The sequence below is a fragment of the Ranitomeya imitator genome, chromosome 5, assembly GCF_032444005.1.
Source record: "Ranitomeya imitator isolate aRanImi1 chromosome 5, aRanImi1.pri, whole genome shotgun sequence".
Classification (NCBI taxonomy): domain Eukaryota; kingdom Metazoa; phylum Chordata; class Amphibia; order Anura; family Dendrobatidae; genus Ranitomeya; species Ranitomeya imitator.
This window is the reverse complement of record NC_091286.1, coordinates 499,542,396-499,566,325: the sequence shown is the minus strand read 5'-3', so window position 1 is coordinate 499,566,325 and position 23,930 is coordinate 499,542,396. Positions and strand designations below refer to the sequence as shown.

The 23,930-nt window shown below is 42.7% G+C and overlaps 1 protein-coding gene across 1 annotated transcript in view; it reads right to left on the bottom strand.

Annotated features, from left to right (window-relative positions):
- Positions 1-23,930, bottom strand: part of VEPH1 (ventricular zone expressed PH domain containing 1) — an 881,348-nt gene that overhangs the window by 234,892 nt on the left and 622,526 nt on the right. Inside the window, exon 10 of the mRNA XM_069726749.1 lies at positions 11,714-11,848. Within this exon, the coding sequence (XP_069582850.1) occupies positions 11,714-11,848 (135 nt within the window). The remainder of the gene's footprint in view (positions 1-11,713; positions 11,849-23,930) is intronic.

The following is a 23,930-nucleotide window of genomic DNA, read 5'->3' as shown; positions in this document are numbered from 1 at the left end:
TCCTTTTGCATCAGTTACTGCATTAATGCTTTGTGGCATGGAAGCGATCAGCCTGTGGCACTGCTGAGGTGTTATGGAAGCCCAGGTTGCTTTGATAGCAGCCTTCAGCTCATCTGCATTGTTAGCTCTGGTGTCTCTCATCTTCCTCTTGACAATACTTCATAGATTCTCTTTGGGGTTAAGGTCAGGTGAGTTTGCTGGCCAATCAAGCTCAGTGATACTGTTGTTTTTAAACCAGGTATTTTTGGCAGTGTGGCCAGGTGCCAAGTCCTGCTGGAGAATGAAATTTCCATCTAGAAAAAGCTTGTTGGCAGAGGGAAGTATGAACTGCTCTAAAATTTCTTTGTAGACGGCTACGCTGACTTTGGTCTTGATAAAACGCAGTGGACTTACACCAGCAGATGACATGACTCCCCAAACAATCACTGATTGTGGAATCTTCACAATAGATCTCCAGCAGCTTGGATTGTGGCCTCTCCACTCTTCCTCCAGACTTTGGGACCTTGATTTCCAAATTAAATGTAAAAATTTGCTTTCATCTGAAAACAACACCTTGGACCACTGAGCAACAGTCCAGTTCTTTTTCTCCTTGGCCAAGTTAAGATGCTTCTGGCGTTGTCTATTGGCCATGAGTGGCTTGACAAAGGAATGTGACACTTGTAGCCCATGTCCTGGATGCATCTGTGTGTGGTGGCTCTTGAAGCAACGACTCCAGCAGTAGTCCACTCCTTGTGAATCCCCCCCAAAATTTTTAATGGCCTTTTCTTAACAATCCTTTCAAGGTTCCGGTTATCGCTGTTGCTTTTGCAGCTTTTTCTACCACAGTTTTTCCTTCCACTCAACTTTCCATTAATATGCTTGGATACAGCACTGTGTGAACAACCAGCTTCTTTAGCAATGACCTTTTGTGGCTTAACCTCCTTGTGGAGTGTGTCAATAACTGCCTTCGAGACATCTGTCAAGTCAGCAGTCTTTTCTATGATTGTGGAGCCTACTGAAAGAGACTAAGGGACCTTTTCAAATGCCTAGGAAGCCTTTGCAGATGTTTTTGTTAATAATTCTATTTTACTGAGATAGTGACTTTTGGGTTTTCATTGGCTGAAATAATTCACTGTTTGTAATGACTCTATATTATATATGAGTTTCACTTTTTGTATTGAAGAACTGACATAAATTAACTTTTTGATGATATTCTAATTTAGTGAGAAGCACCTCTTTGTCCACATAAGATACACATGGCTGAATTCAGTGTTCCTGTCACAATCAAGGGCAGCAGGAAGTAGGTGACAGTGATTGGAAAATCACATGCTGTAGTAATGACTTCACCACTGCAGCCTGTCCCCAAAGACCAAAGGACAGCACTGGAGCAGTGGTGGGTGAGTAAAGCTCAGTTTGTTTGTTTTTATTCAGGACATAAAAAAGTTATTGCTGGATTACTCTCTATAATATTAGAGATTATTTGCTGGTATTCATGCAATATGGCATACCTGATCCTTCCTGATATATGTGCTCCATCCTGGTATATGTCCCCATCCTGGTATATGGACCTAATTCTGGTATATGACCCTCATCCTTGGCCTCATCTTGGTATATGTCCCCATCCGGATATATGGCCCTCATCCTGGTATATGGCTCACGCCACGTGGTATCTGCTTCTGAAGCAGGCATCTGACTTTTGCATGAGATGTGAGTGCATGAAGTCACTGCCATGCACCCCTGGCCAAATGCACGCCAATGTCAGTGCTGGCCTCTGATTGGCTTGGTAGCTCATGGACCTAATGGGTCTGTATGCTGTAATTCACTTCAGCTAAATGTGTGTCAGAGGATGCACATCCAGCTGAACTAGGTGTTGGCATCGATGGGTCCCTCACTCAACTGCCCCAGTCGCAGGGGCAGCCACCGCAACCTCAGTCGTTACGCACTTGGACTAAAGTATGTCACTGGTTGAACAATTTTAGAATGAATGATCATTCAAGGAACTACAGTTATATGAAAAAGTTTGGGCACCCCTATTAATATTAAGCTTAATGTTTTATAAAAATTGTTTTTTTTGCAACAGCTATTTCAGTTTCATATATCTAATAACTGTTGGACACATTAATGTTTTTGCCTTGAAATGAGGTTTATTGTACTAACAGAAAATGTGCAATCTGCATTCAAACAAAATTTGACAGGCGCGTAAGTATGGGCACCCTTATCATTTTCTTGTTTTAAATACCCCTACCTACTTTTTACTGACTTACTAAAGCACTTTTTTTGGTTTTCTAACCTCATTCAGCTTTGAACTTCATAGCCAGGTGTATGCAATCATGAGAAAAGCTACTTAAAGTGGCCACTTGCAAGTTGTTCTCCTGTTTGAATCTCCTCTGAAGAGTGGCATCATGGGCTCCTCAAAACAACTGTCTAATGATCTGAAAACAAAGATTATTCAACATAGTTGTTCAGGGGAAGGATACAAAAAGCTGTCTCAGAGATTGAACCTGTCAATTTCCACTGTGATGAACATAGTAAGGAAATGGAAGAACACAGGTACAGTTATTGTTAAGGCCAGAAGTGGCAGGCCAAGAAAAACATCAGAAGACACAAAAGAGAATAGTAAAACCAAAAACACTCAGTTTGAAAAAATGTTGCAGTAATCCGCAAGTGCTAGTAAAAGATGTAAAAAACAGGGTATTTGGTTGATACGTTTTTTGCAAAAAATGTATACTAAGCTGCTCTACCAATCTTCACGGTATACCCTTATCAGAGCAGTCCTAACTAATGTATGCAATCCCTATCTGATGTATTTAAAAACCTGATCATCTGTATATAACCTGTGTGAACAGGGTTCAGAGAGGAAAAATCCATGTGTGCATACAGGGTAGAACAGCTTTTGTGCAGATAGCCCAAGAGGAGTGGTGGAACTCCCCAGTCTTGTAGACACAAGAGAACAATTATGGAAACAGGAACACATGGGCTACTTGCACAGTGAACAAGTCTGTATGATCATGTTCACACACCACCAAGAAACCTGAAGACACAAAAGAGAATAGTAAAACCAAAAACACTCAGTTTGAAAAAATGTTGCAGTAATCCGCAAGTGAAAAGATGTAAAAAACAGGGTATTTGGTTGATACGTTTTTTGCAAAAAATGTATACTAAGCTGCTCTACCAATCTTCACGGTATACCCTTACCAGAGCAGTCCTAACTAATGTATGCAATCCCTATCTGATGTATTTAAAAACCTGATCATCTGTATATAACCTGTGTGAACAGGGTTCAGAGAGGAAAAATCCATGTGTGCATACAGGGTAGAACAGCTTTTGTGCAGATAGCCCAAGAGGAGTGGTGGAACTCCCCAGTCTTGTAGACACAAGAGAACAATTATGGAAACAGGAATCTGCACAAAAACTGTTCTACCCTGTATGCACACATGGATTTTTCCTCTCTGAACCCTGTTCACACAGGTTATATACAGATGATCAGGTTTTTAAATACATCAGATAGGGATTGCATACATTAGTTAGGACTGCTCTGATAAGGGTATACCGTGAAGATTGGTAGAGCAGCTTAGTATACATTTTTTGCAAAAAACGTATCAACCAAATACCTTGTTTTTTACATCTTTTCACTTGCGGATTACTGCAACATTTTTTCAAACTGAGTGTTTTTGGTTTTACTATTCTCTTTTGTGTCTTCAGGTTTCTTGGTGGTGTGTGAACATGATCATACAGACTTGTTCACTGTGCAAGTAGCCCATGTGTTCCTGTTTCCATAATTGTTCTCTTGTGTCTACAAGACTGGGGAGTTCCACCACTCCTCTTGGGCTATCTGCACAAAAGCTGTTCTACCCTGTATGCACACATGGATTTTTCCTCTCTGAACCCTGTTCACACAGGTTATATACAGATGATCAGGTTTTTAAATACATCAGATAGGGATTGCATACATTAGTTAGGACTGCTCTGATAAGGGTATACCGTGAAGATTGGTAGAGCAGCTTAGTATACATTTTTTGCAAAAAACGTATCAACCAAATACCCTGTTTTTTACATCTTTTACTAGCACTTGCGGATTACTGCAACATTTTTTCAAACTGAGTGTTTTTGGTTTTACTATTCTCTTTTGTGTCTTCAGGTTTCTTGGTGGTGTGTGAACATGATCATACAGACTTGTTCACTGTGCAAGTAGCCCATGTGTTCCTGTTTCCATAATTGTTCTCTTGTGTCTACAAGACTGGGGAGTTCCACCACTCCTCTTGGGCTATCTGCACAAAAGCTGTTCTACCCTGTATGCACACATGGATTTTTCCTCTCTGAACCCTGTTCACATAGGTTACATACAGATGATCAGGTTTTTAAATACATCAGATAGGGATTGCATACATTAGTTAGGACTGCTCTGATAAGGGTATACCGTGAAGATTGGTAGAGCAGCTTAGTATACATTTTTTGCAAAAAACGTATCAACCAAATACCCTGTTTTTTACATCTTTTACTAGCACTTGCGGATTACTGCAACATTTTTTCAAACTGAGTGTTTTTGGTTTTACTATTCTCTTTTGTGTCTTCAGGTTTCTTGGTGGTGTGTGAACATGATCATACAGACTTGTTCACTGTGCAAGTAGCCCATGTGTTCCTGTTTCCATAATTGTTCTCTTGTGTCTACAAGACTGGGGAGTTCCACCACTCCTCTTGGGCTATCTGCACAAAAGCTGTTCTACCCTGTATGCACACATGGATTTTTCCTCTCTGAACCCTGTTCACACAGGTTATATACAGATGATCAGGTTTTTAAATACATCAGATAGGGATTGCATACATTAGTTAGGACTGCTCTGATAAGGGTATACCGTGAAGATTGGTAGAGCAGCTTAGTATACATTTTTTGCAAAAAACGTATCAACCAAATACCCTGTTTTTTACATCTTTTACTAGCACTTGCGGATTACTGCAACATTTTTTCAAACTGAGTGTTTTTGGTTTTACTATTCTCTTTTGTGTCTTCAGGTTTCTTGGTGGTGTGTGAACATGATCATACAGACTTGTTCACTGTGCAAGTAGCCCATGTGTTCCTGTTTCCATAATTGTTCTCTTGTGTCTACAAGACTGGGGAGTTCCACCACTCCTCTTGGGCTATCTGCACAAAAGCTGTTCTACCCTGTATGCACACATGGATTTTTCCTCTCTGAACCCTGTTCACACAGGTTATATACAGATGATCAGGTTTTTAAATACATCAGATAGGGATTGCATACATTAGTTAGGACTGCTCTGATAAGGGTATACCGTGAAGATTGGTAGAGCAGCTTAGTATACATTTTTTGCAAAAAACGTATCAACCAAATACCCTGTTTGTTACATCTTTTACTAGCACTTGCGGATTACTGCAACATTTTTTCAAACTGAGTGTTTTTGGTTTTACTATTCTCTTTTGTGTCTTCAGGTTTCTTGGTGGTGTGTGAACATGATCATACAGACTTGTTCACTGTGCAAGTAGCCCATGTGTTCCTGTTTCCATAATTGTTCTCTTGTGTCTACAAGACTGGGGAGTTCCACCACTCCTCTTGGGCTATCTGCACAAAAGCTGTTCTACCCTGTATGCACACATGGATTTTTCCTCTCTGAACCCTGTTCACACAGGTTATATACAGATGATCAGGTTTTTAAATACATCAGATAGGGATTGCATACATTAGTTAGGACTGCTCTGATAAGGGTATACCGTGAAGATTGGTAGAGCAGCTTAGTATACATTTTTTGCAAAAAACGTATCAACCAAATACCCTGTTTTTGACATCTTTTACTAGCACTTGCGGATTACTGCAACATTTTTTCAAACTGAGTGTTTTTGGTTTTACTATTCTCTTTTGTGTCTTCAGGTTTCTTGGTGGTGTGTGAACATGATCATACAGACTTGTTCACTGTGCAAGTAGCCCATGTGTTCCTGTTTCCATAATTGTTCTCTTGTGTCTACAAGACTGGGGAGTTCCACCACTCCTCTTGGGCTATCTGCACAAAAGCTGTTCTACCCTGTATGCACACATGGATTTTTCCTCTCTGAACCCTGTTCACACAGGTTATATACAGATGATCAGGTTTTTAAATACATCAGATAGGGATTGCATACATTAGTTAGGACTGCTCTGATAAGGGTATACCGTGAAGATTGGTAGAGCAGCTTAGTATACATTTTTTGCAAAAAACGTATCAACCAAATACCCTGTTTTTTACATCTTTTACTAGCACTTGCGGATTACTGCAACATTTTTTCAAACTGAGTGTTTTTGGTTTTACTATTCTCTTTTGTGTCTTCAGGTTTCTTGGTGGTGTGTGAACATGATCATACAGACTTGTTCACTGTGCAAGTAGCCCATGTGTTCCTGTTTCCATAATTGTTCTCGTGTTTACAAGACTGGGGAGTTCCACCACTCCTCTTGGGCTATCTGCACAAAAGCTGTTCTACCCTGTATGCACACATGGATTTTTCCTCTCTGAACCCTGTTCACACAGGTTATATACAGATGATCAGGTTTTTAAATACATCAGATAGGGATTGCATACATTAGTTAGGACTGCTCTGATAAGGGTATACCGTGAAGATTGGTAGAGCAGCTTAGTATACATTTTTTGCAAAAAACGTATCAACCAAATACCCTGTTTTTTACATCTTTTACTAGCACTTGCGGATTACTGCAACATTTTTTCAAACTGAGTTTTTTTGGTTTTACTATTCTCTTTTGTGTCTTCAGGTTTCTTGGTGGTGTGTGAACATGATCATACAGACTTGTTCACTGTGCAAGTAGCCCATGTGTTCCTGTTTCCATAATTGTTCTCTTGTGTCTACAAGACTGGGGAGTTCCACCACTCCTCTTGGGCTATCTGCACAAAAGCTGTTCTACCCTGTATGCACACATGGATTTTTCCTCTCTGAACCCTGTTCACACAGGTTATATACAGATGATCAGGTTTTTAAATACATCAGATAGGGATTGCATACATTAGTTAGGACTGCTCTGATAAGGGTATACCATGAAGATTGGTAGAGCAGCTTAGTATACATTTTTTGCAAAAAACGTATCAACCAAATACCCTGTTTTTTACATCTTTTACTAGCACTTGCGGATTACTGCAACATTTTTTCAAACTGAGTGTTTTTGGTTTTACTATTCTCTTTTGTGTCTTCAGGTTTCTTGGTGGTGTGTGAACATGATCATACAGACTTGTTCACTGCGCAAGTAGCCCATGTGTTCCTGTTTCCATAATTGTTCTCTTGTGTCTACAAGACTGGGGAGTTCCACCACTCCTCTTGGGCTATCTGCACAAAAGCTGTTCTACCCTGTATGCACACATGGATTTTTCCTCTCTGAACCCTGTTCACACAGGTTATATACAGATGATCAGGTTTTTAAATACATCAGATAGGGATTGCATACATTAGTTACGACTGCTCTGATAAGGGTATACCGTGAAGATTGGTAGAGCAGCTTAGTATACATTTTTTGCAAAAAACGTATCAACCAAATACCCTGTTTTTTACATCTTTTACTAGCACTTGCGGATTACTGCAACATTTTTTCAAACTGAGTGTTTTTGGTTTTACTATTCTCTTTTGTGTCTTCAGGTTTCTTGGTGGTGTGTGAACATGATCATACAGACTTGTTCACTGTGCAAGTAGCCCATGTGTTCCTGTTTCCATAATTGTTCTCTTGTGTCTACAAGACTGGGGAGTTCCACCACTCCTCTTGGGCTATCTGCACAAAAGCTGTTCTACCCTGTATGCACACATGGATTCTTCCTCTCTGAACCCTGTTCACACAGGTTATATACAGATGATCAGGTTTTTAAATACATCAGATAGGGATTGCATACATTAGTTAGGACTGCTCTGATAAGGGTATACCGTGAAGATTGGTAGAGCAGCTTAGTATACATTTTTTGCAAAAAACGTATCAACCAAATACCCTGTTTTTTACATCTTTTACTAGCACTTGCGGATTACTGCAACATTTTTTCAAACTGAGTGTTTTTGGTTTTACTATTCTCTTTTGTGTCTTCAGGTTTCTTGGTGGTGTGTGAACATGATCATACAGACTTGTTCACTGTGCAAGTAGCCCATGTGTTCCTGTTTCCATAATTGTTCTCTTGTGTCTACAAGACTGGGGAGTTCCACCACTCCTCTTGGGCTATCTGCACAAAAGCTGTTCTACCCTGTATGCACACATGGATTTTTCCTCTCTGAACCCTGTTCACACAGGTTATATACAGATGATCAGGTTTTTAAATACATCAGATAGGGATTGCATACATTAGTTAGGACTGCTCTGATAAGGGTATACCGTGAAGATTGGTAGAGCAGCTTAGTATACATTTTTTGCAAAAATCGTATCAACCAAATACCCTGTTTTTGACATCTTTTACTAGCACTTGCGGATTACTGCAACATTTTTTCAAACTGAGTGTTTTTGGTTTTACTATTCTCTTTTGTGTCTTCAGGTTTCTTGGTGGTGTGTGAACATGATCATACAGACTTGTTCACTGTGCAAGTAGCCCATGTGTTCCTGTTTCCATAATTGTTCTCTTGTGTCTACAAGACTGGGGAGTTCCACCACTCCTCTTGGGCTATCTGCACAAAAGCTGTTCTACCCTGTATGCACACATGGATTTTTCCTCTCTGAACCCTGTTCACACAGGTTATATACAGATGATCAGGTTTTTAAATACATCAGATAGGGATTGCATACATTAGTTAGGACTGCTCTGATAAGGGTATACCGTGAAGATTGGTAGAGCAGCTTAGTATACATTTTTTGCAAAAAACGTATCAACCAAATACCCTGTTTTTTACATCTTTTACTAGCACTTGCGGATTACTGCAACATTTTTTCAAACTGAGTGTTTTTGGTTTTACTATTCTCTTTTGTGTCTTCAGGTTTCTTGGTGGTGTGTGAACATGATCATACAGACTTGTTCACTGCGCAAGTAGCCCATGTGTTCCTGTTTCCATAATTGTTCTCTTGTGTCTACAAGACTGGGGAGTTCCACCACTCCTCTTGGGCTATCTGCACAAAAGCTGTTCTACCCTGTATGCACACATGGATTTTTCCTCTCTGAACCCTGTTCACACAGGTTATATACAGATGATCAGGTTTTTAAATACATCAGATAGGGATTGCATACATTAGTTAGGACTGCTCTGATAAGGGTATACCGTGAAGATTGGTAGAGCAGCTTAGTATACATTTTTTGCAAAAAACGTATCAACCAAATACCCTGTTTTTTACATCTTTTACTAGCACTTGCGGATTACTGCAACATTTTTTCAAACTGAGTGTTTTTGGTTTTACTATTCTCTTTTGTGTCTTCAGGTTTCTTGGTGGTGTGTGAACATGATCATACAGACTTGTTCACTGTGCAAGTAGCCCATGTGTTCCTGTTTCCATAATTGTTCTCTTGTGTCTACAAGACTGGGGAGTTCCACCACTCCTCTTGGGCTATCTGCACAAAAGCTGTTCTACCCTGTATGCACACATGGATTTTTCCTCTCTGAACCCTGTTCACACAGGTTATATACAGATGATCAGGTTTTTAAATACATCAGATAGGGATTGCATACATTAGTTAGGACTGCTCTGATAAGGGTATACCGTGAAGATTGGTAGAGCAGCTTAGTATACATTTTTTGCAAAAAACGTATCAACCAAATACCCTGTTTTTTACATCTTTTACTAGCACTTGCGGATTACTGCAACATTTTTTCAAACTGAGTGTTTTTGGTTTTACTATTCTCTTTTGTGTCTTCAGGTTTCTTGGTGGTGTGTGAACATGATCATACAGACTTGTTCACTGTGCAAGTAGCCCATGTGTTCCTGTTTCCAAGAAAAACATCAGAAAGGCAGAGAAGAAGAATGGTGAGATCAGTCAAGGACAATCCTCAGACCACCTCCAGAGAGCTGCAGCATCAACTTGCTGCAGCAGATGGTGTCACTGTGCATCGGTCAACTATACAACGCACTTTGCACAAGGAGAAGCTGTATGGGAGAGTGATGTGAAAGAAGCCGTTTCTGCAAGCACGCCACAAACAGAGTCGGCTGAGGTATGCAAAAGCACATTTGGAGAAGCCAATTTATTTTTGGAAGAAGGTCCTGTGGACTGATGAAACCAAGATTGAGTTGTTTGGTCATGCAAATAGGCGTTATGCATGGCAGCCAAAAAACACAGCATTCCAAGAAAAACACTTGCTACCCACAGTAAAATTTGGTTGAGGTTCCATCATGCTTTGGGGCTGTGTGGCCAATGCCGGCACCGGGAATCTTGTTAACGTTGAGGGATGCATGGATTCCTCTCAGTATCAGCAGATTCTTGACAATAATGTTCATGAATCAGTGACAAAGTTGAAGTTACGCAGGGGATGGATCTTTCAGCAAGACAATGATCCAAAACACCGCTCCAAATCTACTCAGGCATTCATGCAGAGGAACAATTACACTGTTCTAGAATGGCCATCCCAGTCCCCAGACCTGAATATGATTGAACATCTGTGGGATCATTTGAAGAGGGCTGTCCATGCTCGGCGACCATCAAACTTAACTGAACTGGAATTGTTTTGTAAAGAGGAATGGACAAAAATACCTTCATCCAGGATTCAGGAACTCATTAAAAGCTACAGGAAGCGACTAGAGGCTGTTATTTTTGCAAAAGGAGGATTCACTAAATATTAATGTCACTTTTCTGGTGGGGTGCCCATACTTATGCACCTGACAAATTTTGTTTGAATGCAGATTGCACATTTTCTGTTAGTACAATAAACCTAATTTCAAGGCAGAAACATTACTGTGTCCAACCGTTATTAGATATATGAAACTGAAATAGCTGTTGCAAAAAAAACAATTTTTATAAAACATTAAGCTTAAGATTAATAGGGGTGCCCAAACTTTTTCATATAACTGTATCATAATGCCAACTCAGTCTAAGGCTGCCGTCACACTAGCAGTATTTGGTCAGTATTTTACATCAGTATTTGTAAGCCAAAACCAGGAGTGGAACAATTAGAGGAAAAGTATAATAGAAACATATGCACCACTTCTGTATTTATCACCCACTCTTGGTTTTGGCTTACAAATACTGATGTAAAATGCTGACCAAATACTGCTAGTGTGACGGCAGTCATAGGTGTTCACCTTGACCTTATATGTTCAGTGACAAAGGGCAAAACGTATAAAGGATATTCCTTTGCACGAAAAATCTTTTACCTCGAAAAAAAATCAAACAGAGCCTCCTTCATCTCAAATTAAGAGTGCTTGTGATCAATCAGCTAAAATTATTATTTTAAGTTAATTTTTTAACTGATGGATGCAATCGCTCACTTTCATTAATTTTAATTTAATGTGTATGGGGTCTTATTAGAAATGCACATCTAGTGAACGGATTACTTAAATGTATGGCCAGCTTCATGTATAAGAGCCAGTATGTACAGTATATTTATCCTAAATTTCATGAACAGTAAAAGTCAAACATCCGACTGTAAATGTTGGTAATTTGGTAATTTTGAGATCTATTTCATTCCAGGAAACTATGTCCCATATTATAGTCTATACATTGATTTGTACCTTAGAGAAAGCTAAAAGCAAATGTTCTGAATTCAGGAAGGATATTACTTTACATTCTGCTGTTAATTTAAACTAGCTTTAGTATATTCTCATTTTTCTGGTCAAGTATTATATGCTTGAATCACCTTTTTTTGAGGAAACAGAGACTGAATTATGGATGCTTCGAAGCTATGCGTTCCCTTCAGTTGGGTTTTCTCCCAGAGTGTTTTAAGCACTTGCATTGAAGTAGTCTGTGTAGACAAAGGCTCGGAAAACAAGCTCTAAAAAAAAGAGAACATGTAATAGATCACACCAGACTGTGTAACTGCAATAAACATGTATTTTCTAAGCTTCAAAAATAATGCAATGCTATATGTCTGATAACATTTCATTACATTACTGACATATTTCTTATGAGAGCTGTTTTAACAATTTCTGTACCTATGTTACAATGAAAATACCTTTCAGTAACTTTTATTAAAGGGAACCTGTCACCCACCCAGGCGTCTGTAACTAAAAGAGCTACCTTGTGCAGCACTAATACTGCTTTTTGACAAGGTGGCTCTTTTAGTTGGAACGCCTGGAACGCTAATGAAGGAAGAGGAGGCGGCACCAGTCGCGCAGAGGCCATGAGTGACGGCTGTGAGGCGTCTGGATTAGGGGGGAAAGACCTGCCCCGTGGCAATTTCGAGGTATGAGGGACAAATTTCAAAAATGATTCTTTCAGCAGTGCCAGGGACCCGAACTAAATGAGCCACCTTGACAGAATGCAGAATTAGCGCTGCACAAGGTGGCTCTTTTAGCTACAAACGCCTGGGGGGGTGACAGGTTCCCTTTAACTTTCCAATACACTTTGTTGGAACCTTATCAGTACATTTTTAAGCCAGTCTACAACCTATATATACATGTTGGCATAATGGGCTATGTTCTTTTACTATGTACTGCCTACCGAACTAGTGGAAAAAGGCAAATATATTCAAAGTTTTTGCACAAATACTGCTTAGCATTAAATTTAGTTACTTTTATTACTTTATGAAACTGGCATATAGGGGATAATGTATCCTCTTTGTTTTTAAGTCAAATTTCAGTTTGAAAGTCAGAGGATTATCTAGACTAGATACTGTACAAATGTAAAATTATGAGTGAATAGTATTTGGTCATCATCAAAAGAGTTAACTGGTCATATGATATCTAAGGTGAATCCGTCATGTAAATATGAAGGGGTTCTTTACAGTTAGTGCAGTCAAATTGTGGAATTCCCTAATGTAGGAAGCAATGATGGCAGATACTCTATCAGCATTAATAAAAAGGCTGGATACTTTTGTCACAACAATTGACATTGTGGGTTATATATAACACTGGTCTACAAAAAAAAATTCTTGCATGGACTTTAAGAACAGTTTTAGACTTATTTGAGAGTGCTGAATTCAAATCTGATCTTAGAATTTCTCTATCACATCACGTTTTTGCGCTATAGTTACCGTATATAAGCCGAGATTTTCAGCCCATTTTTTGTGACTGAAAGTCCCCCTCTCGGCTTGTACTCGGGTCATACCCAGGGGGCGGCAGGGGAGGGGGAGCGGGGGCTGTCAAATTATACTCACCTACTCCTGGCGTGGACCCTGCAGGTCCCTGCTTCCCAAGGTGCCCCAGCTTCTTCCTGTACTGAGCGGTCACATGGTACCGCTCATTACAGTAATGAATATGCAGCTCCACCTCCCATAGAGGTGGAGCCGCATATTCATTACTGTAATGAGCGGTAACGTGACCACTCAATACAGGAAGAAGCTGCGGGGAAGCAGGGACTGCGCCGCGCCAGGAGTAGGTAAGTATAACGGGGAAGGGAGCGCTGCGCAGCGCAATATTCACCTGCTCCCCGTTCCGGTGCTGATCCATCTTCAGCGTCTTCGGAAGTGACGCTCAGGTCAGAGGGCGTGTTGACGTGGTTAGTGTGCGCCCTCTGTCTGAACATCAGTGCAGAAGATGCTGAAGATGGAGCGACGCCGGAACAAAGTCAGGTGAATATTGAAAGTGCCGGGGGCCTGAGCGATGGAGAGGTGAGTATGTGATTTTTTTTTATCGCAGCAACAGCAAATGGGGCAAGTGTCTGTATGCAGCATTTATGGGGCCATAAAGTTTGTGCAGCACTGTATGGGGCAAATGTCTGTATGGAGCCATAATCAAGATTTGTGCAGCATTATATGGGGCAAGTGTCTGTATGGGGCATCTTGTAGGGCCAAAACGTTTGTGCAGTACTATATGGGGCAAGTACATAACCAAAATCCAAAAAAAAAGAGTGGACTCATCACCTCCAAATATACATTATCATACCAAAAAACACCCTAACAATAATAGGTGAAAAAGAGGCATAAGCAGATGTGATATATTTAAAACATAATATTTTTATTAACCCCTTAATCCCATATGACGTACTATCCCGTCGAGGTGACCTGGGACTTAATTCCCAGTGACGGGATAGTATGTCATAGTGTTTAATGCGACATCGCGACTTAAGTCGCGGTGATCGCATTAAATTTCCGGCGCCATCTTACCTGGAGGAAGATGGCGCCGACATCCCCGGGCATGGCTTCGCCCCCAAGGCCTCTGGATCGCTGTGATTGGCTGTTTAATTCTGAACAGCCAATCACAGCATTCCTCATTGTTTCAGCCAATCGGAGCGGCTGAAACAATGAGGTCACAGGTTAGGATCGAGTACCGACGTACTCGATCCTAGGGCCGGTGCCTGGCAACGCCAGGCACCGGCAAAACCCCCCCGGATTGGCGCAATCGCCGATCATAGTAACATAGTAACATAGTAACATAGTTAGTAAGGCCGAAAAAAAAAATTTGTCCATCCAGTTCAGCCTATATTCCATCATAATAAATCCCCAGATCTACGTCCTTCTACAGAACCTAATAATTGTATGATACAATATTGTTCTGCTCCAGGAAGACATCCAGGCCTCTCTTGAACCCCTCGACTGAGTTCGCCATTACCACCTCCTCAGGCAAGCAATTCCATATTCTCACTGCCCTAACAGTAAAGAATCCTCTTCTATGTTGGTGGAAAAACCTTCTCTCCTCCAGACGCAAAGAATGCCCCCTTGTGCCAGTCACCTTCCTTGGTATAAACAGATCCTCAGCGAGATATTTGTATTGTCCCCTTATATACTTATACATGGTTATTAGATCGCCCCTCAGTCGTCTTTTTTCTAGACTAAATAATCCTAATTTCGCTAATATATCTGGGTATTGTAGTTCTCCCATCCCCTTTATTAATTTTGTTGCCCTCCTTTGTACTCTCTCTAGTTCCATTATATCCTTCCTGAGCACCGGTGCCCAAAACTGGACACAGTACTCCATGTGCGGTCTAACTAGGGATTTGTACAGAGGCAGTATAATGCTCTCATCATGTGTATCCAGACCGCTTTTAATGCACCCCATGATCCTGTTTGCCTTGGCAGCTGCTGCCTGGCACTGGCTGCTCCAGGTAAGTTTATCATTAACTAGGATCCCCAAGTCCTTCTCCCTGTCAGATTTACCCAGTGGTTTCCCATTCAGTGTGTAATGGTGATATTGATTCCTTCTTCCCATGTGTATAACCTTACATTTATCATTGTTAAACCTCATCTGCCACCTTTCAGCCCAAGACGATCGCGCCAATCACAGGGCACAGCGGCGGTCACGTTGTGACCGTTGTGTGCCCTGCTGGTGACCTGGCAGTGACCTGCCTAGAATCGGAGGGATCCTAGGCAGTTGCTATGGTCACCAAGCCCTGCAGGGATTGGTGGGATCGATGTTATCATTCGATCCCACCAATGACAGCTCACAGCAGCGGTGTGACCGCTCTGTGACCTGTCTGTCACCTGCAGGTGACCTGTGTGACCGCTCTGCAGGGGTCCTCACTCTAGCTGAGGGACTCCTGCTGAGCGGTCACACAGCCAGATCCTGTCTTGCTGGGCTTTGTGGTGCTACAGAAGCCTGTAACACCACAACCCCCTGCGATACAAAAAAAGCGAAAGAAAGAAGAAAGAAAACCGAAGAAAGAAAACCAAAGAAAGAAGAGAGACTACAAAAGGTAAGTGCTAACAGCCCCTACCCGGTCTCATTTCACCCCCCCATCCCCCCCTTCGCCTTCTTCCTCCCCTTCCCCCCTTCCCCCTCTTTTTTACCCCCTCCGTCCCTCTTTGAGCCGCCTCCGTGCGCACGTTTAGCAGCCGCCGAGCATTGATTGGTGACGCAGTTCACCGATCAACACTCGTGCTCGCTTTTTTTTCAGCAGCCCCCTTTGCCCAATTCCGTACACTCATCCCGCAGCCGCCAAACTTTGATAAGTGACGCAGGTCACTTATCAGAGCTTGTGCCTGCCGTTTTCCTTTTTTTTTTTCACCACACCTGTGCGCACACCCAGCAGCCGCGCGAACTTTGATAAGTGATGCGGTTCACTTATCAAAGTTCTCGTGCCTGCCGTTTTTTTTTTTAACACATCCCGGTGCGCTCACCCAGCATCTGCATCTGATCCTTGCCTTCCTTTTCTTTTTTTCCCCACATCTCCGTGCGCTCACCCCGCGCACATCTAACCCATGCTTTCCTTTTTTTTTCCCCACATCTCCGTGCGCTCACCCCGCCGCGTCTAACCCGTGCTTTCCTTTTTTTTTTTTCCCCACATTTCCATGCGCTCACCCCGCGCACATCTAACCCGTGCTTTCCTTTTTTTTCCCCCCACATCTCTGTGCGCTCACCCCACCGCGTCTAACCCGTGCTTTCCTTTCTTTTTTTTTTTTCCATATCTCCGTGCGCTCACCCCGCCGCGTCTAACCCGTGCTTTCCTTTTTTTCCCCCACATCTCTGTGCGCTCACCCCGCGCGAATCTAACCCGTGCTTTCCTTTTTTTTCCCCACATCTCTGTGCACTCACCCCGCCGCATCTAACCCGCGCTTTCCTTTTTTTTTTCCCACATCTCCGTGCGCTCACCCCGCGCGCATCTAACCCGTGCTTTCCTTTTTTTTCCCCCACATCTCCGTGCACTCACCCCGCCGCGTCTAACCCGTGCTTTCCTTTTTTTTTTTTTTCTCACATCCCTGTGCACACACCCAGCAGCCGCTGAACTTTGGTAAGTGACGCGGTTCATTTATCAGAGCTCTCGTGCCTGCGGGTTTTTTTTTCACATCCCCGTTCACACACCCAGCAGCCACTGAACTTTGATAAGTGACGCGGTTCATTTATCAGAGCTCTCGTGCCTGCGGGTTTTTTTTTCACATCCCCGTTCACACACCCAGCAGCCACTGAACTTTGATAAGTGACGCGGTTCATTTATCAGAGCTCTCGTGCCTGCGGGTTTTTTTTTTCACATCCCCGTTCACACACCCAGCAGCCACTGAACTTTGATAAGTGACGCGGTTCATTTATCAGAGCTCTCGTGCCTGCGTTTTTTTTTTTCACATCCCCGTTCACACACCCAGCAGCCGCCAAACTTTGGTAAGTGACGCGGTTCACTTATCAGAGCTAGGGCCTGCTGTTTTATACTTTTCTTTCAAAGGTATTTTTTTTTCCTTTAGCTGTTTCTTTTCAGAGTAGTTTGCACCAAGCACTATCCCCCACACTTACACATAGTTACCAATAAAGTACACTCAAGCACCACACTTACAAAAAAAATGTCCCGCTCGTCCCGTTCGTCCCAACAGCGCTATTCAGTGGAGGAGGCATATGCTTTCCTTGCCTCCGACACTGATAGCGAGGGAGAAGATCCCACTTTTCTTTAATTTTCTGATTCTTCCTCATCCTCTTCCCACTCCTCATCTTCCTCCTCCGGCCCTGCGGAACCGCCACGCAGATGCCGCAGGACAGAAGATGAGGCTAGGCCCATCTTTGATGAAGATGAAGCGCCCACCATTGCTGAAGACGAACCAGCACACCCCACTGCGGATCCCATATGGACCACGCCCCCCGAAAATTACGAGCCACTGATTCCTGATTTTGTGGCAGAATCAGGAATCAAGTTTGACACCACCGGCCTCACAGAACTAGACTTTTTCAAAGTCTTTTTCTCTGAGGCTTTCGTCAACCTCATGGTGGAGCAAACTAATCTGTATGCTCGGCAATTTTTGGACCAAAACTCGGGTTCATCATATTCTAACTGGTCTCCTGTAGACGCAGTTGAAATGATGCAGTTTTGGGGCCTGGTCCTCCATATGGGGATTCTGAAAAAGCCTGAACTTCGGCAATATTGGAGTGTGGATATTTTATATAACACTCCAGTATTCAGAATGGTCATGACCCGGACGCGTTTTGAGGCCATCCATAAGTTCCTGCATTACAACGATAATGCACGGTGTCCCGCACGAGATGACCCCAACTTTGACCGTCTGTTCAAAGTTCGGCCGGTCATCGAACACTTCAACAAAAAGTTTGCAGAAGTGTACGTGCCTCAAAGGGACATCTGCGTGGATGAGTCCTTAATTCATTTTAAGGGGCGGCTCGGCTTCCCAGCAAGAGGGCCAGGTACGGAATCAAACTCTACAAGCTGTGTGAGAGTACCTCAGGGTACACCCACAGCTTTAGAGTCTACGAAGGGAAGGACAGCAGGATTGAACCGCCTGAGTGTCCTTCTATCCTGGGAGTGAGTGGGAAAATTGTGTGGGATTTGTGCACCCACTGCTGGATAAAGGTTATCACCTCTATACCGATAACTTTTATTCCAGCATGCCACTCTACAAATCTCTCTTTGCGCGAGGTACCGCAGCCTGTGGTACTGTCCGCAAAAATCAGAGAGGCCTCCCAAAGACTCTACGTAGGCAGATTCTCAGAAAAGGTGAGAGCAAAGCCCAATGTAGCGACCACCTGCTGGTTGTCAAATACAAGGACAAAAGGGATGTCCTTCTGTTGACCACCATACACGGTGATGGCAGCGCCCTCAGCACTGTTCGGGGTAACTCTGCACAGGTCTTCAAACCGGACTGTGTACTTGGGTACAACAAAAACATGGGGGGCGTTGATCTCTCCGATCAACTCCTCCAACCGTACAGTGCTTTGAGAAAGGCCAGGGTGTGGTACAAAAAGCTGTCCGTGCACATCGTACAAATGGCAATGCTCAACGCTTTCCTGCTGTCACGATGTGCACGCAACACCGATACGTCGTACCTTCATTTCCAGGAGGTAGTGGTTAAGGCCCTGATGTTTGGCACGAGTGAAGGAGCGGGCCCCAGTACTTCTGGAACTGAAGGTGCACGTATCGTACCAGGCCAGCATTTTCCTGGGGTGATCCCGCCAACTGATAGAAAAGGTAAGCCACAAAAAAGGTGCCGAGTGTGCTACAAAAGAGGAATTCGAAGGGACACCACCTATCAATGCGACACCTGCCCCGACAAACCTGGCCTGTGTATGAAGGATTGCTTTAAATTGTACCACACCTCCATGCACTACTAATTTACTTTCCAGGAAATAGAATAATTCCAAAGTTGGCACATCTACGTAAGTTCTCTGGGGGTCTACTTTCCAAAATGTTGTCACTTGTGTTTTTTTTTCTGTTTAGGCACATCAGGGGCTCTGCAAATGGAACATGACGCCCGCAGACGATTCCATCAAAGTCTGCATTCAAAAACGTCAGTACTTCCCTTTCGAGCCCCAACGTGTGCCCAAACAGTTTTTTCCCACATGTGGGGTACCAGTGTACTCAGGGCAAATTGGACAACTTTTGTGGTCCAATTTCTCCTGTTACCCTTGGGAAATTAAAAAATTGGGGACTAAAAGATCATTTTTGTGGGCAAAAAATAGGATTTTTTATTTTCACGCCCGGGCGTTATAAACTTTAGTGAAACACTTGGGGGTTCAAAGTTGTCACCACACATCTAGACAAGTTCCTTAGGGGGTCTAGTTTCCAAATTGGGGTCACTTGTGGGGGGTTTCCACTGTTTAGGCACATCAGGGGCTCGTCAAACGGAACATGACGGCCGCAGACGATTCCATCAAAACCTGCATTCCAAAACGTCACTACTTCCCTTCCGAGCCCTGACGTGTGCCCAAACAGTAGTTTTCTCCCACATATGGGGTACCAGCCTACTCAGGACAAATTGGACAACAACTTTTGTGGTCCAATTTCTCCCGTTACCCTTGGGAAACATAAAAAATTGGGGACTAAAAGATCATTTTTGTGGGAAAAAAATAGGATTTTTTATTTTCACGCCCGGGCGTTATAAACTTTAGTGAAACACTTGGGGGTTCAAAGTTGTCACCACACATCTAGACAAGTTCCTTAGGGGGTCTAGTTTCCAAATTGGGGTCACTTGTGGGGGGTTTCCACTGTTTAGGCACATCAGGGGCTCACCAAACACGACATGGCGTCCGATCTCAATTTCAGCTAATTTTAGCTTGAAAAAGTCTTATGGCGCTCCTTCCCTTCTGAGCCCTGCCATGCGCCAAAACAGTGGTTCCCCCTGACATATGGGGTATTGTCTCACTCAGGACAAATTGGACTACAACTTTTATGGTCCAATTTCTTCAGTTACCCTTGTGAAAATAAAAAATTGGGGACTAAACGATCATGTTTGTGGAAAAAATACGTTTTTTTATTTTTACGCATGGGCGGTATAAACTTCTGTGAAGCACTTGGGGGATAAAAGTGCTCACCACACATCTAGATAAGTTCCTTAGGGGGTCTAGTTTCCAAAATGGGGTCACTTGTGGGGGGTTTCCACTGTTTAGGTACATCAGGGGCTCACCAAACACGACATGGCGTCCGATCTCAATTCCAGCTAATTTTAGCTTGAAAAAGTCTTATGGCGCTCCTTCCCTTCTGAGCCCTGCCATGCGCCCAAACAGTGGTTCCCCCCACATATGGGGTATTGTCTTACTCAGGACAAATTGGACTACAACTTTTATGGTCCAATTTCTTCAGTTACCCTTGTGAAAATAAAAATTGGGGACTAAACGATCATGTTTGTGGAAAAAATACGTTTTTTTATTTTACGCACGGGCGGTATAAACTTCTGTGAAGCACTTGGGGATAAAAGTGCTCACCACACATCTAGATAAGTTCCTTAGGGGGTCTAGTTTCCAAAATGGGGTCACTTGTGGGGGGTTTCCACTGTTTAGGCACATCAGGGGTTCACCAAACACGACGTGGCGTCCGATCTCAATTCCAGCTAATTTTAGCTTGAAAAAGTCTTATGGCGCTCCTTCCCTTCTGAGCCCTGCCATGCGCCCAAACAGTGGTTCCCCCCCACATGTGGGGTATTGTCTTACTCAGGACAAATTGGACTACAACTTTTGCAGTCCAATTTCTCCTGTTACCTTTGGGAAAATAAAAAAATTGTTGCTAAAAGATCGTTTTCATGACTAAAAAGTTAAATTTTCATTTTTTCTTTCAACATTGCTTTAGGTGTCATGAAGCACCAGAAGGGTTAATAAACTTCTTGAATGTGGTTTTGATCAGCATGAGGGGTGCAGTTTTTAGAATAGTGTCTAGTGTTGAGCATTCCGATACCGCAAGTATCGGTTATCGGCCGATACTTGCAGTAACGGAATTCCGATACCGAGATCCGATATTTTTGTGATATCGGGTATCGGTATCGGATCAATAGGGATGTGTAAAATAAAGAATTAAAATAAAAAATATTGATATGCTCACCTCTCCGGCGGCCCCTGGACATCACGCTGCTAACCGGGAGGCTTCTTTGTTTAAAATGCGCGCCTTTAGGACCTGCGAAGGACGTCCCGGCTTCTGATTGGTCGCGTGCCGCCCATGTGACCGCCACGCGACCAATCAGAAGCCGTGACGTCATTCGCAGGTCCTCAATTCCTAGAATTAGGAGTTTAGTGAATGAGAATGACGTCGCGGCTTCTGATTGGTCGCGTGCCGCCCATGTGACCGGCACGCGACCAATCAGAAGCCGCGACGTCATTCTCATTCACAAAAACTCCTAATTCTAGGAATTGAGGACCTGCGAATGATGTCGCGGCTTCTGATTGGTCGCGTGCCGGTCACATGGGCGGCACGCGACCAATCAGAAGCCGGGACGTCATTCGCAGGTCCTAAAGGCGCGCATTTTAAGCAAAGAAGCCTCCCGGTTAGCAGCGTGATGTCCAGGGGCCGCCGGAGAGGTGAGCATATCAATATTTTTTATTTTAATTCTTTATTTTACACATCCCTATGGATCCCAGGGCCTGAAGGAGAGTTTCCTCTCCTTCAGACCCTGGGAACCATGAGAATACCTTCCGATACTTGATGTCCCATTGACTTGTATTGGTATCGGATATCGGTATCGGCGATATCCGATATTTTTCGGGTATCGGCCGATACTATCCGATACCGATACTTTCAAGTATCGGACGGTATCGCTCTACACTAGTGGTGTCACTTTTGGGTATTTTTTGCTATATAGACCCCTAAATGTGACTTCAAATGTGAGGTGGTCCCTAAAAAAAATGGTTTTGTAAATTTTGTTGTAAAAATGAGAAATTGCTGGTCAACTTTTAACCCTTATAACTCCCTAACAAAAAAAAAATTGTTTCCAAAATTGTGCTGATGTAAAGTAGACATGTGGGAAATGTTAATTATTAAGTATTTTGCGTGACATATCTCTGTGATTTAAGGGCATAAAAATTCAAAGTTGGAAAATTGCGAAATTTCCTAAATTTTCGCCAAATTTCCATTTTTTTCACAAATAAACGCAGGTAATATCAAAGAAATTTTAGCACTATCATGAAGTACAATATGTCACGAGAAAACAATGTCAGAATCGCCAAGATCCGTTGAAGCGTTCCAGAGTTATAACCTCATAAAGGGACAGTGGTCAGAATTGTAAAAATTGGCCCGGTCATTAACGTGCAAACCACTCCCGGGGCTTAAGGGGTTAAACAAAAAACATTAAAAACAAGACAAGGAATTTCAAAGAAATTACTGATGGAAAAAACACAAGGAAAAAAGGAAATGGACAAAGCTGCATGACACTATAGCACCTTCCAAATATTTATATATATTTATGGGAACCAGCCCTATAAAAATAAAAAATAAATAAATAAAGTGGCATGTGCACACAACATCTATTGCTAGGAAACCGAATCCATGTATTAGCAGTAGTATATAATGATTATTTTATAGACAGGCTTACGCATATTGCACAATAATATATATAAATTTTCTTGCCTCTATAATCTAATATATAAAGCTGAATGTGTGTGTGTATGTGTGTACAGGTCCTTCTCAAAAAATTAGCATATAGTGTTAAATTTCATTATTTACCATAATGTAATGATTACAATTAAACTTTCATATATTATAGATTCATTATCCACCAACTGAAATTTGTCAGGTCTTTTATTGTTTTAATACTGATGATTTTGGCATACAACTCCTGATAACCCAAAAAACCTGTCTCAATAAATTAGCATATCAAGAAAAGGTTCTCTAAACGACCTATTACCCTAATCTTCTGAATCAACTAATTAACTCTAAACACATGCAAAAGATACCTGAGGCTTTTATAAACTCCCTGCCTGGTTCATTACTCAAAACCCCCATCATGGGTAAGACTAGCGACCTGACAGATGTCAAGAAGGCCATCATTGACACCCTCAAGCAAGAGGGTAAGACCCAGAAAGAAATTTCTCAACAAATAGGCTGTTCCCAGAGTGCTGTATCAAGGCACCTCAATGGTAAGTCTGTTGGAAGGAAACAATGTGGCAGAAAACGCTGTACAACGAGAAGAGGAGACCGGACCCTGAGGAAGATTGTGGAGAAGGACCGATTCCAGACCTTGGGGAACCTGAGGAAGCAGTGGACTGAGTCTGGTGTGGAAACATCCAGAGCCACCGTGCACAGGCGTGTGCAGGAAATGGGCTACAGGTGCCGCATTCCCCAGGTAAAGCCACTTTTGAACCATAAACAGCGGCAGAGGCGCCTGACCTGGGCTACAGAGAAGCAGCACTGGACTGTTGCTAAGTGGTCCCAAGTACTTTTTTTTGATGAAAGCAAATTTTGCATGTCATTCGGAAATCAAGGTGCCAGAGTCTGGAGGAAGACTGGGGAGAAGGAAATGCCAAAATGCCTGAAGTCCAGTGTCAAGTACCCACAGTCAGTGATGGTGTGGGGTGCCATGTCAGCTGCTGGTGTTGGTCCACTGTGTTTCATCAAGGGCAGGGTCAATGCAGCTAGCTATCAGGAGATTTTGGAGCACTTCATGCTTCCATCGGCTGAAATGCTTTATGGAGATGAAGATTTCATTTTTCAGCACGACCTGGCACCTGCTCACAGTGCCAAAACCACTGGTAAATGGTTTACTGACCATGGTATTACTGTGCTCAATTGGCCTGCCAACTCTCCTGACCTGAACCCCATAGAGAATCTGTGGGATATTGTGAAGAGAA